We start from the raw sequence: 15249 nt of genomic DNA, 5'->3' as shown, positions 1-15249 counted from the left end.
TCTTGGTGAAGGCCTTTTTGGGTTGAGATAATCAGGTGTTCTATTGATTTCTTGAATTCCAAGCTCCAGGTCATTCCTTAGATTTGGAGAATTCTCGTCTACTATTTGTCTGAAAATGCTTTCTAGTCCCTGCTCCTTTTCCTCACCTTAAATAATGCCCACTGTTCTTATGTTTCCTCTCCTAATGCTATCAGCTAGTTCTTGTATTTCTCTTTAATTATTTTTCATTCTTTAGTTTCTCTCTTGTTCCTTCTGATTTATTTCTAGATTTCTGTCTTCGATATCAGTGATTTTTTGCTTCATTTGGTAGACTCTATTTCCCAGTCTTGCTATTTCATTTTTCAACTCTTGCAGTGTGTATTTTTTTCTATCTCCAAAAGATCTATTCTGTTCTTTTTGAGGTTTTTAATCTCCTTGCTCAGCCCACCTAGTTGTTCCTTTAATTCCTGAAATTGTTGATATGACTCATTTCAGAACTCACTGAGGTTTTTCAGAAGTACCATCCTGAGTTCTCTGTCATTTAAGTTGCATATTTCTATTTCCGTAAGCTTATTTTTTTGGAGATTTTTCTCTTTCTTTCTGTCATGCCTTGCCACCTTAGTTGTTCATGGTGTTTAGTGGACTGTTTCTCTGCCTGGGCATTAATGGAGGTGTATTCTGCTGTTTTTCTAGAAAAAAAAATTATTATATAAAGGTCTCTCTTTAGTCTGCTGCAAAGAAGGTGCTATTTTTTTTTTTTTTTTAGTTTCCAGGAGGTAGCATCTAAGCCTCTTGGATACCTGCTTTATAGAAAGCCTAAATACCCTCAGTTTCAATCCCTGTCAGTGTCAGCAAGAGTCTAGGCAGCGTTTGCTTAGATTCCTTGGGGTTCCACAGTGTTCCATCTCAGAGGGTATGGGGGGAGGGGCCCTCTGGGTTAGGGGTTGGGAACTGCATCTCAGCCTCGGTTTTACAACCACAGCTGATAAAATCAACTGTTGTTTTTTGCCGTCCTGCTTATTTACTTTTTGCCCTGATGACAGGCCTGTTTCCAGCTGGGTGGACCTCACAGCACTTCCAGGCAGGGCTGCCGAGGGCAGTCACTGCTCTTTCTCTCCTCCTCCTCCTCCTGCAGGCAGCTCCCGTGACTGGGAGAGTCAACTTCTTTATTTCTCCCAGTCCTCTGCTCAACACCAGGGATTCTGACCTGTGGTAGCTCTTACGTGTAGATCCCCCGCTCAGATATGCTGTTGTGCAGTTTGGGTGTTTTTTGTTCAGTTTTATATTTAGATGTTCAGCTTATTGTTATTTCAAGGGGAGAGATCTGAGGACGTCTCTCACTCTGCCATGTTTCCCAGAATTCTCTGACAATGACTTTTTTTAAGGTGTCTGGGCTCATTGTCTTGTGGAATGTCCCACATATGTCTCATTATGTGTTCATTGCTAGTTTTGGGTTAAGCATTTTTGGCAAGAATGCAACATAAATGATGTGTACTTCTTATTGCATGACATCAGGAGGCACATATGTCAGGTCGTCACACTTTTGGAGATGCTAAGTTTGATCATTTGGTTAATATGGTGATCACTAGAGCTCTCCATTTTATAAGTATATTTTCCCCTTTGTAATTAGGCAGGTAATACTTAAGACCATGTGAATAGCTTAAGGATTTGTTTTTAATGAGAAGGATTTATTGCCTAAGTCAAGTCTTCATAAGAATATTATGAAACAGAATATTTAAGTTGAAGAGATATTTTTATTTTAGCTGCATGTAATTTACTTTGTTACTTTCTAACATGAATTGTATCCCTGTTAAGTTCTAGTACTGCTTAGCAGTGTTCTGATGAAATTTAAATAAATGCAACACATTTTTATTTTTGGAGTTATCAATCTTTTGTCAGCTGAGGTAATTAAAACAAAAGTAGATTTATACAGCCTAAAATTTAGAAGTAACCAGAAGCTAACAATTCAAACATTGGACAATTGAGTAATTGCTATTTATCATAAGTGTTTTCTTGGCCAGAAGTTCATAGGGGTACAAAGCAATGCTTAATATTTTGTTTGACTCACTTTATAGTTTCAGTTCAAGATGACTAAAAAGAAAAGAAAAATCTGAGTTGCTATATTGAAGATTCTAATTTTGGTGGATGCTTTATAAGATCAGATATTCCTTAAAACTTTAACACAAATTTATAGTGTTCCTGTATTGTTATTAGAATGTGACCATCAAGTTTATGGAATAGACAATGCTGGGAGAACTAGCAAATTCTTTGGATCAAGGCAGGATCCAAAAGGAAATTGGAATGATGGTTCAGTTGAATCTTACAACATGACATTTAATAGAAATAAATTTAAAGTGCTGTACTTGTTCAAAAGAATATGAAGAGATGCATTGGTTAATAAGATGCAGCAGAAAGATTTAAGATAAGAATGAATATAGTGCGAAACGCTGAGGTTGGACGTCGGGGAGAGTTGTTTGACAGGGTTCTTTGGATCATTGACATAGATTGTTGAAGAACAATGTTGAATAGCTTTTGTATTAGATTTGAAAATAAGATTCTGTTATGACTGAAGGCTTCGGCCATGAGATACTTGGCCTTTTAAGGTGCCTACTAGCTCAGTGCATCTGTGACCATGTTTAGCAGAGAACTCCTTTCAAAAGCCATGCATTTTTTTTAAATTGAGTTATAATTGATATGTAACTTATTAGTTTCAGGTGTACAACATAGTGATTCAATATTTGTGTACACCACAAAATGATCACCATAATAAGTTAAAAGGAAATGATCACCATAATAAGTTAAAAGGAAATTTTTTTTCTTGTGGTAAGAACTTTTAGGATTTATTCTCTTGGCAACTTTTAAGTATGCACTACAATATTATTGACTACAGTCACCATGCTATATATATTACATCTCCATTCCTTATTTATTTTATAATTGGAAGTTTGTACTGCTTGTATTTAAAAATTTTAGCCATTTGGAGTTTTATGTGTATAATGATCTCATTTAGCATAGCATAAACAACTTGTAAAAGACACATGCCTACTTTTTGGTGAAGCATGTTTTAGATCATACATGCCCTTTTATGTGATGGAACATTTGCTAAACTTCAAGGATTATTTCAGTAATATTTTACTAACTTTTTAAAAGCTTGAGAGTTTAATGCCATTCTCAGTTTATGGAATCATTAAACAAAAGCAGTAGGATGAAACAGATTCAAAAATGCAAGGAAAATCTTATTTGTAATATGAACATGACTGTAGAATTATATAACCTTATTTCATTTTCCAAGAGAAAAAACAAGTATGTAACTACTAGATATCTCTGGACTCCCTTGTAAAGAATCTTTTTTTTCCTCTGTCTTCTTTCTACAAAACATTTATGTCTTCCTTTACCAAGAAATTTAAATCTCTAATGTGTATTTTCCAAAGAGCATATCTTAACTATATAGGTGATTACAAAATGAAACCATTTTGTCTGTTGCAAATGGTGACGTCTCTGCTCTTAATTACCTTCTAAAAGGTAGAATTTGATTTCTAAAGAATCTTTAAAAATATATAATAGTTTATTTCATATTTAAATATTTTAATCTAAAGCTTTTAGCTTTCTGTTGAACTTTTCTTTCATATTGTTTTATTTTCCTCCTGGTTAATGGATAAGTTTTGCTAATATTTCTCGATTTAGAGTACAGGTAGTATATTTTGAAATATGCATATGTTTAGGCCATCTTTTTGGAATATTTTATAATAATAGTCATTAGAGAATTAAATAAATATATTATTGGTATTCCTAGATGATCTCTTTGCACCCTCATTTTAAATATTTATTCTTATATAGTGAATCACATTCACAATCTAGGAAGAAAAATTTCCCTCTTGAAAAATGCAGATGTGATTTCAAAAATTAAAATAATTCGTTTCACTGAAAAAATCCCAGCTTAGAAATACAGAGTATGTAATTTGATTCATTATGCCAGTGTCACTGTGTTCCAATTAAAATCTAATTAATGTTTAAAATTAGCTTACTTAAGAAGCTATCTTTAAAAACATAATCTTGCTTAAAGATGACTCTCTTTCCTAGAGACACCAATAGTGTGAAATAGAAAAAAAAGTAGAAACCATGGTAGTTATATATCATTCTGAGACCTCAAAGTACTGAATTCATTGCTTCTGACTTAAATTGACAATCTTAAAGTGCTTAAAGGCATAAACCTCTTCTTCTACATATGCCTCACTTTGAAAGCCTTCAGCTGAAGGTTGCAGATTTCTTTGAGGTTCTTCTCCATTTAAAAATTCTTGATATACAGAAGAAAAAATAAGTTTTAGTTTCATTTCTCTGTGCTAAAAATACTATGATTTCTTTCTCTGAGAACTTGTGTGGTCTTTAAGTAATCAGTCTCTATTGAACTATATAAACAAGCAGGAAGGATATGATCCGTTTAGATTTTTAAGCTCAGAGCATATGACTAGTCCTACTATTTTCCTTCTAAGAAAAATATCTTAAAATTGAGTCTTAGTCTTAGGACATTCAAAAACTATCAGAATGAAAAGGACTTTTACCAAATGACTAAAAAGGAAATGATAATACTTTGTACTTTATAGTACCTTTTTTGTAATGTTTGCCAATCTGTTTACTAACATTAGCTCATTAATTTTGTTGCCATTCCTTTTAGGGAATGGATGTCAGGGTATTATTTCTGTTCATTTAATGATAGACTAATGTGACTGGGAGATTTGAGAAGAATCTTAGAGATCCAAAAGATCTAGCATATTAGTCAGTTTACTGGAAAAGACAAGCTTAATTAGTAATTCTTAGGACCTGCTTAGGCCTTTTTAAGTACCTAAAGGAGAAAAAGCAGAATTTAACTCTCTGAGATAACATTTCTTTTTTTAAAAATTTTAAAATAATTTTTATTTTGATAAATATACAGTATAACATTATATTTGCCATTTTAACCATTTTAAATGTATGATCCCATGGCATTGATTACATTCATATTGAGGAACATTTCTTGATGTAACCATTTATTGCATCCTTTGCGGGGTTGCTGTGACTCTTAATTTTAGTAAAAAAATTTTTACACCTTAATTTTTGGGGAGCTTTTTTCTTTCCTAGTCGGCTCAAGAAGCTGAATGCACATTGCCTGTGGCCATGTACCTTGGATTTCAATTAAAGTATTAGTAAATAATTACTACAATTGCCCTACCTTTTGCAGTAGTTTAAATGAATTTTTTTTCCTGATAGCATCTCAGAGATCAGTGTAGTAAAAAGTATAGTGTATAGTGTAGTAAAAAATTCAAGTTATTACTGTTTGTTTTCAAATCAACTTTATTGTTAACGAAATGTTCTTTACAATTAAAAAATGGAATTAATTAGAATTGTAGGAGAAAAAATATTTTTCTTAGAAATTAGCTTGCTTCCCTATTTATAGGTTTATCAGTAATAGTAAATGTTAATTAGGTTACTAGTTGCTCACAGAGAAAGATTTTCTTTAGATACTTTAGAAAAGTGAAAGTCAAATTCAAAAATTTCCAACTTATTCTGTAGTCACAATAACATTTTTGTTTGTTGCTTATGCAGCATGGTCTAGAAAACTTCATAAAGAAAGCCACTTATAATTTTTTACATGTCTTTACTTAATTGTATGATAACAACTAACATTGATGCTTTAGAGCATTACACTGTTAATGTGAGAAATATGAATTTTTACATTATTGATAAAACTGGTAAACTGAAACATATTGATGGGTTCTTGACTTGTAAAATTATTAAAATGTTAAATATTTATGCTCATAAGGATTTATTACCTCATGCACTTAAAAGATGGAAATGTCCCTTTTCAGCCATAATTTTGAAGAGGTCCTACATAGAGATATATATAGAGAAGGTAGTGTTTAACTTTGCTTTCGGGATTCAGTCAGAGGAATGGCTTCACAGAAGAGGTCCTTCTTAGAACCAAGTTTTAAAAACCTAGGAATTTTCCATGGGACTATATTCTGGATTGTAGAAACAACATGTGCAAAGGTATAAACAAGCACAGCATATTTAGAAACTGTCAAGTAAGTTGGTATGGTAGGGTGTGAGTAAGGAAGTTCTGAGAGATGAAGAAATAGCTGGCAGCCAGATTACAAAGGGCTCTGTCTGCCGTGTTAAAGTCTTTGCTCATTAGTCTATAGGAAGTGGGGAGTCATTGAAAGATTTTAACAGGTCAGTGACACAATCGGATTTATATTTCAGAACTACCATCCTGTGGAAGTAGGCAGACATCTACCTCAGCTACCAACTATAGACTGATGATTCCCAAATTTATACCTCATCTTCTTTTTCTTCCTTTGTCTAGTCTACCCCAGAGGCATTAAAAAATACTGCTCTCTTAACCTTCAAATGCAGTTGGTTATTTCTAAAGGGATCAGCCTAGCACCTTGCACAAAGTGGCATTCAGTGAATAAATGATCATGGAACTTTTGAACTTCAATTTGCTGCTATCTCATAGACTCCTACAGTTGGATCAGATTTGGATAGAATGAGAAGAAATATGCCAATGGGTTTGAGTTCTTTTCTTTCCTTTTCATCTACTTTTTTCTAATGCTAGACTTTATTTGGCTACCATCCCAGCAGCATTTATTTATTAAAATAAGTTTGAGCATCTAGTTGTAAATATCATGTGTTTTTTTTAGTAACAATGGTGTTTGATTTAAGACCAAACAGTTCTAACAGTCTGAAATACAACAAATGCATTAACAGGAGTTTGTTTTATGAATTTATACTTATGTGTTACCTTGTGAGGAGGTGGCATAACATTTTATAAATAATGATGTTTAAGCAGCAGCAATTAAGTAAAAGCTTCATCACATTTGATACTTGTTTAAGAAATGTGTATATTTTTTAGAATATTAACCTCCATTTAGTTGCTGGTGTGCTGGAACCCCGAGATTCTATTATAGAATGGCATTGCTTTTTGTTAGTATGATAGAGGTTCCAAGAACTGGGGAAATATACCACACAATGTATAGTTGAAAATATTGATTCTGGAGGTTAAGTATAGGGAGTTTATAAAAGAGCAAAAGTGAAAAAAAATACCTATTTTGTTTTACTTAGAACTGTAGAAGAACATTCTCATTTTATAGAACTACCTAAAAAGTTAAGAGATACAGATGTGGAATGCAGTTTGTTTATTTATTTTTTGTTATGATCACTCACTTGTTTTTGACTTTCAGCTGTTATGGGCATGGACCTTCTGTCATTCAGACTTAGGTAGGCTTAGTGTCTAGGATTTTAGTGCATAGGAAATGTGATGTTGAGCCTCCTTAATCTCTTTTAATAAGTCATTTCAAGTATATTGATGCTTTCTATGCCTTTTGAATTGATGCTTTTAAGCTGAGTATTGGGGCAAAGGATATTTGAATTTGGTGCCTGGCATGATTGATGTTTACCACACACTATGGAGCAGTGCCACTCATTGTGAACATTCGATCATTTATTACATAAAGGTAAAGATATATATCTTAGTATTCAAAAGTTGAAACTTGAGTGACTTTGCAGTGAATAGAATCATAAACCATTAAAAAGGTATGGAAAATCAAGGCAGTAAAATTTGTCTCAAGTGAATCTAAAGTCTGTAGTTTAAAATGGATTGGCAAATTGCAACCTGACACCTGTTTTTGGATGGCCTGCAAGTCTAGAATAGTATTTATCTTTTTAACTGTTTGAAAGAAAATCAAAAGAAAAATTTTGTAAAGTGAAAATTATTTTACAAAATTCAAATTTTAGTATCTGTAAGTAAGGTTTTATTGGAACACAGCCATACTCACTTATTTACATATTGTATACAGCTGCTTTCATGCTACAACAGCATAGCTGAGTAGTTGTAATGGAGACCACGTGGTCTGGAAAGCTAAAAATATTTACTATCTGGCTCTTCACAGAAAAGATGTGCTGACACCCCTGGTTTAAAAGAATGTGTAAGAAAGGTGGAAAGAAATTATATAACCAAGTGTTAAACAGCCTTTTAAGAAAAGTGTTAAATGAAGGATGGGTAATTTAATCTAAATGAGGGGCGTATGGGGTGCCCCCTGTTGATTGTGATGGAAGCATGGTAGCTGCCTTGCAATATTTGAGGTATCATCATACAGAAGAATAATCTTCTTGTTTTCTATAATGATAGAAGTTAGACCTAGAACTGATTGCTGGGATCTAGAAGGTAGCAAAGTGTAGCTTTGCATAAGGGAACATTTTTAACTTGTTCAGAGGTGGAATAGACAGCCTTGAGAGGTAGAGAGCACACCATCATTGGAAGAATTTAGACATGCCAGACAACTAATTAGCAAGGACCTAATAGAAGGGATTCAAGCATCAACTTGAATGAATTTTGAAGGCCCTTTCTAATCTTTAAGAGTCTATAATTTTTTGAACTCTCACTGTTGACACTCTGTATTAAGGGAAGATTTCCAAGTACAAAAGTACACCTTTGATTATATTACTCCTCCTCCTGCTCAAAAATCAATGAAACCCTATTGTCAATTAAGTAAAATTCCTTAGTTCTTTGTTCTCAGTTTCTAGGTTTTTTTGTACTTTGATCCAAACTTAACATTATCCATCATTCTTACCCTGCAGAGCATTTCCCCAGTTGGTTTCTACCAAACATTGTACTAGGATAAGCAAACAATGATATACAGAATAAGAGTTCTGTGTTCAAGTAGGTTTGGGAAATGATGATAAATGAATCCTGCCCTGGACATTTCCAATCTACATTAGAATGTGAAAAGCTCTGAGAAGCCCTGCCATGAAGAAATTTGTTTAACTTTTTAAAAATCCAGCATTTCCACACATGCATGGACACAAAATACTTTTATCTTTCGCCATAGCTATTAACATTGCAGAACAGCTTTCCATTTGTTGTTTTCCTATTGTCTTTGTTGTTTTCACATCTCCTCTCTTCCTCTTGTGTGTGATTTTTTTCTCTCTAACTTCATTCCTAAATTCAGCATTGGAAAATGGTGAGTGAAAGAGATTATTAGACTACAGAATTGTAGAAACAGTATGAGACCATATGAACCACTCCCTGTTACCTCAGGAAAATTGGAAGATAAGTAGGTATAAGGGAATATGTATGTGAAAGGAAAAATCATATAAGATGAAAGTGTTTTTGACATCATGAAATTTCTCATAGTAATTTCATAGTCACTTACTCAAAAAGTACATCACTATTTTCTTGGTAATCTGGCCTTTCTCCTTGTAATTTCTGGTTTTAGCTAATGTTCTGTTTATGATACCTTCTGTTTAGTTAGGCAGTCTTTAAGCATGTGGATAAAAAGTGAGCTTGATATCTCTACAGAAAGTGCCATCACCTGTGGCAGTAAAGGACCATTGATACTCTCCAGTTCCTTGGTGCTTTTCTCTAGTGAGTTAGATTATTTTTCTATGTCTGGAGTAGTTAGTGACAGATTAAAAGGAATGGAAGGTAAGAACTTATTATACAGTCTGTATATAATCATTTCGAGATATTCCACTTTTCTGTATATGAGACTCTGTCAAAAGTACTACTTTTATTTTTCCTGAATTACTTGTATGAACCATGAATGTGTATCTAATTTATCTGCAGTCGGAGGCAACTATATAACTTATTAAGAAAAATAATTGCCAGAAGGTATAGCATGATGATTCAAGAATCAGCTTCAAGATTCTATCTAGTCTCCCTAGAAACCAACATTCAAATCTCATCAGGGTCAACTTAGCCCTTTCTATAATAATAGATAAATTGAATAACATACTTTTTAATTTGTGTGTTATTGAATGAAGCTTTAAAGAATATTAAAGATACCAGTATTGTTTTTGTAAGTAAGGAAAATTCCAGTGTTAGTTTTCCTAAATTGTTTAACCTTGGGTAATTGAATATGCACAAGAAACTTTAATGTGCCAGTGTTTGTTAAGGTTATTTGTAATAGTTAAACAATCACTTGTTAATGAGGAATTTTTTTTTCTGGCTAGAATGTCTTTGGTTTTCTGCCTCCTTTTGGGCATGAATTTTAGAGCGTAGAAAATGATTGGATAGTTGATAATATTTCCGTATGTAACATTTCCTGTGTTGTATGCCACTTTTCTGGCTTTATTTTGAATGATAGACTTTAAAAAAATTCTGCCATTTCTTAATAAAGTTACAGATTGCCCTACACCTAAATGTTTATTGCAGAAAATTTGGAAAATACAGGCTAGTATAAAGAAGAAAGTGTACGTTACCATTGGTTCTACTCTCAGAGATACCTGCTGTTAACTACTAGTAATGTTGTAGTTAATATTCTTTCAGTTATTTCTCTGTATATACATATATAATAAGATGTGTTTGTGTATTTCATTTCCGAATTACTAAAAATTTAGTCCTCAGAATTTTCCTACTAAAAAATGGCACTAAATATTCTTTTGTAAATCTTTGTATACATCCCTTATTTCCTTACATAAAGTTTCTGAGTGGGATTGTTAGTTCAAAGGATATGAAATTTTTAAGGTGCTTCATTGATATTCTCAAATTGCTTTCTAGAAAGGTAGCATATTAGTCTGCAGGTGGCTTAAACGCATATTTCTCACAGTTTTGGAGACTGGAAGACCAAGATCAAGGTGCTATACAGCAGGTTTGGTTTCTGGTTGGTTTCTCCCTAGCCTTTAGATGGCAGCTTCTCATTATGCCCCCACATGGTCCTTTGTCTTGCGAGTGTAGAGAGATTGATGTCTCTGGGTGTCTCTTCCTCCTATAAGAACACAAGTCCTATCAGATTATAGCTTCACCATTATGACCTCATTTAACCTTCATTAGCTCCTTAAAGGATTTATCTCCAGACAAGTCACTTTTGTGGGGGTGTTAAGTCTTCATCATATGAATCTTGAGGAGACACAATTCAGTCCATAATGTTGGCATCCTGTTATCAGTGAATGAGACTTGTCATTTCACCATCTTACTGCCAATACTGGATCACACACCACAGAAGTATGCATGTGCATATCATTGCTAATTCGATAAAGATGATATTCTTTTACTTTGCATTTCTTTGATCATTAGTTTGAATGAAATTTTAAATATTTGGACTTTTTAAATGAGGTTTCTGTTCTTGAACTTAGACCATTTTTTTTTGGTTGGGATTTTTAATTGTCAATAAACCTACATTTTCATTTGCATGTTTAGCTGTTTTGTATTTTAACGGACATTTTTTCTTATACAGAAAAGGAATTATATTTTTAAATATTATTTATCCTTTTATATAAAACTATTATTCACCTTTAAAATATAGAAAAGTATACAGATTATGAATGTCCATATTAATGAATCATGTTTAATGCTCACCATTAATTCATAAAAATTGTTTATAGTTGGATATATTGGTTTGCTGGCAGTGAAATATAGGTAGTGGCAAGGTTAATGCAAAATATTTTCAGCTATCATTTGCTCCAAATTAACAAATGCAGTAGTGTTTCCTGAGATATGCTCTTCGGAACTCTGATCTCACAAGATGTACTTTGAGAAGAGAGTTATTCGGTTGAATAGCTTTGGGAACTGCTTGCATTCTGCTTCTTTCGCCTAGTGGTTCACATCGATCATCAGGAACTTGAAGTATCTGAGGAACCCTGTAGTAAGGAATTTGTTTCACTTTTGTAAACTGAGTACTTCCAAAACTTATTTTGGCAATAGGACATCCCCCCTTTTTATGTTATTTTTCTCAACTTTTTATTTTGAAATATTTATAGATTCACAGAAATTGTAAAAAAAGATACAGAGATGTCCTATGCACCCTTCACCCAGTTTTCACTGATAACATCTTGCGTAACTGTAGTACAATATCATGACCAGCAAATTGATATTAGTACAATTCATAGGGATTATTCATATTTCATTGGTTATACATACACTTGTGTGTGTGTAGATCATTGCAGTTTTATCACATGTAAATTCATGTAACCAGCTCTGCCACAAGACTCCCTTGTGCTAGGTCTTTATAGCCACACCCACTCTTCCCCCTTTCCCTAACCCTGACAACCATTGATATGTTCTCTATTTCTAAACTTTATCATTTCAAGAATGTCATATAAACGGAATAATATAGCATGTAAGATTGGATTTTTTCACTCAGCATAATTCCCTGAGGTTCATCTAGATTTTTGTGTGTACCAAGAGTTCTTTTCCTTTTTATGGTATGGATGTACCATAGTTTGTTTACCTGTTCACATATCAAATGACATTTTCCTCCTCTCCATATTTTTGATGGAGTCTATTAATATCCTGTGTGAATATTATTCTAAAGAACACTAACTTAAGAAATTATGTACCACAGAAATGATACAATTAAATAATCACTCTTTAAAGATTATTTCTGGGTTGCAGAAATTAAAACTCTTATTATTTGTTTTAGGAATTCCAGAGACGCTGTAATACTCTGATTTCACTGATTGAGAAAGAAAATATGGAAATTGAGGAAAGAGAGAGAGTGGAAAAGAAGAAACGGGCAACTAAAATTCCAATGGTAAAAATTTCAGCATTTTCCTAACTTTTAGGTAGATCACATTTTTTTACATAATTAAAATGCCTACATTATGTTTAATGCCATAGTGATACCTATTATAAAAAACTGTTTTTATGAACTGCTAATTTGTTTTTGACAGAAAAAGAATTACACTATGACCCCTTATTTCCTATATGTTTATAGAACATATAGTTAGGAACTCCCTAGTAATAGGGCTCAGTATTTTAAAAAAATTCCTCATAACTTTAAGCAAAAGTATAATGCAAATAAAATCCTTCAAATTGAGAATAGAGTTGTCTTGGGGAGTAGGGGAAAGGATTGGGATGGGATGGGATGAGGCTGAATTTGAAACAGGAGTTCTGACTTGATCAAATAGGTTTTCTGATCTTTGTGGAACTGTGAATGCAAATGAGAACTTTGAGCAGACAGCAGAGCTTTACTTGGTTTACTTGCTAATAAGTTAACTGTTGAATAATAAGATGACTTGGTTTTAATCAGACAGGTTGCCTTGCATAGCTACAATTTAAAATAGTCTTTAATATATGTTATTCGAGTGTGATTATGTAAACTACCATATTTCATCAAGTCTGAGATGTGTTACACTGTAAGACACAGCATTATTGTATGTAGTGTTGAGAAAAACAGTTGCTAAGTAACTGTAACTCGTGATCAACTTTAAGATGCATCCTGATTTCAGAGATGCTCATGTGGGAAAGAAACACACATCATAGAATATATGAAATGTGGTATTTTAACATCTATCATACAGTTTGAAAAAATAATACATTCATAAATAACATTTTCCCCAGAAAATTTTAAGTATTAAGTAGTTCTTTAATATAAGAGTACCTTTATAGTAGTTTGTGAAAGTAGACAGTTGATGACTATTTTTGATGCATATTTTGTCTTTTCTTAAAAAGAAACATCTTTGAAGGTTATTTTACATTGGGTTATATAGTTTGTTGGGCTAAATAGGACATTAACTGTGAGTATAACATTTAAGTGAATATTCATGTTAAAATTTTTTTTTAATGCATTTACATCCTAGATTTAACATTGTTGGGCCATTTAAAAATGTGCATATTGGAGCAGAACATTAAATCTGTTTCCATTTTAGTCACAGAAAAGAAAAGCAGAGTCAGCTACTGAGAGCTCTGGAAAGAAGGATGTCAAGAAGGTGAAATCCTAAAGCCTAGAAATAAAGTTTTAAATGGGAAACTGCTATTTTCTTGTTCCCATCTTCAAATGCTAATTGCCAGTTCCAGTGTATTCATGGTACTCAAAAATCTTTTTGGTTTTGATTTCTTGCATATTTTATATATTTTACAATGCTTTCTACCAGAAATGTGTAGCTTTATATTTTATGCATTCTAGTATTTTTGTGTACTGTATTTTGTGCATTTCATGTCTTCATCAGAATCCTCTCAGTCCTTGTTCTTTTGAAGCTTGTGCTGAGGTTTTAGCTTTTCTATGTTTTATATGCCGCTGCTTTGAAAGAGAACCTAGATTCTATAGCTGTATTATTGTTGTTTCATACTTTAAATTTATATGGCTGTGGAAAAATGAATTAAAATGATTTGAGGAGAAAGACTTTTTCACTTCTTTGTTGCTTTCTTTTCTATGGAGTATGGGCTTGTTGTGTTACTGCATACTGTGATTAGCATAATAATTGTTTCTTTGAGGTCATCTAAATATTTTTTTTCTAAAGGAATAAAGGGTGAGAAAAATATTAAAAAAATATTTGATACTGTGCTTGCTGTCAGTATGAATTACATTTAAATTATTCTCTAAATATTCAAGTGGGAAAATATAATAAAGAAATGTCTATAAGAAATTTAATTATTTCCTGTTTTTTGTGCAGTAGAAAATAGTTGTGTTTACTGAATTGTATTGCTCATTACTATGTATTTGGTTGAAAGTTAAAGCTTTGCTTGCTGACTTGTGCATGACCTTTTGTCAGTTCAGAGGAGTCTGGGTAGAACATGTAGATTTATAAACAACTAAATAAACAACTAGTACTATGTATATAAAAGAAATGGGGGCTATCTTCTACAGGAATACACTTATGCTCAGATAACAATCTCAAAGTGTCAGAAGTTACACACACCAAGAGTGTATTTCTTGCTCACACTACAGATTCCATCGCAGGTGAGAGGGATGTGAGGATGGGAGGGGATATACTCGATACAGTCACTCAAGGTTTCAGGCTGAGGTTCTACTGTTTTATAGCTACATCTCTTAGGACATGTGACCTGTTCTGCTGCTGTAGGAAAAAAAGGAAAGCTGGAGAATCTCATGTAGGCACTTCATTGCCTCAGCCCAGAAGTGATACATGTCATGTCTACTAATATTTCATTGTCCAGAGCTAATCACATTGTCTTGTTTATGTGCAAGAGGGCTGGCAAATGGAGGAGAACAAACAGAATGTTTTACATTATTGTCTGCTACAGAGGCTGTCTGTTCAGGAAAGAACCTGAGTCTGTCATACAATTAGTGTGCAATTAACCATAATCAAAGCCAGTTTATGAGGGAACAGATAAAACGGATCAGAATCTAGTGTGAAACACACAATGAATGAGAAAATCTGGGAACACAGGAAAGTGGTGTTAGTTATCCAAACAAGGTTTGGACCATTAAAGAGTTGCTCCCTTCCTCTGCAAAGATCTTTTGCATTTTCTATCAAATCCTATTTGGTGTACCACTGGCAAATCTTCGGTAGCTCTGAGTGCAAGTCAGCATCTTTAACATCCTCAGACTTCTCATA

General features: G+C 33.1%; 1 protein-coding gene across 9 annotated transcripts in view; it reads left to right on the top strand.

Annotated features, from left to right (window-relative positions):
• Positions 1 to 14223, top strand: part of SMARCA1 (SWI/SNF related, matrix associated, actin dependent regulator of chromatin, subfamily a, member 1) — an 82741-nt gene extending 68518 nt beyond the window's left edge. For 5 of the 9 annotated variants that reach the window (XM_036226725.1, XM_036226719.1, XM_036226720.1 and 2 more), the window contains 2 exons: positions 12375 to 12485; positions 13603 to 14223. In XM_036226725.1, the coding sequence (XP_036082618.1) occupies positions 12375 to 12485; positions 13603 to 13674 (183 nt within the window). In that variant the 3' untranslated portion in view covers positions 13675 to 14223. Of the gene's footprint in view, positions 1 to 12374; positions 12517 to 13533 lie in introns of all 9 variants that reach the window. The other 4 variants (XM_036226724.1, XM_036226721.1, XM_036226723.1 and 1 more) reach the window with 3 other exon arrangements.
• Positions 14224 to 15249: the final 1026 nt, after the last annotated feature.

Source organism: Rousettus aegyptiacus, unplaced genomic scaffold, assembly GCF_014176215.1.
Source record: "Rousettus aegyptiacus isolate mRouAeg1 unplaced genomic scaffold, mRouAeg1.p scaffold_m13_p_9, whole genome shotgun sequence".
NCBI lineage: Eukaryota > Metazoa > Chordata > Mammalia > Chiroptera > Pteropodidae > Rousettus > Rousettus aegyptiacus.
This window is presented reverse-complemented; position numbering and strand designations above follow the sequence as displayed.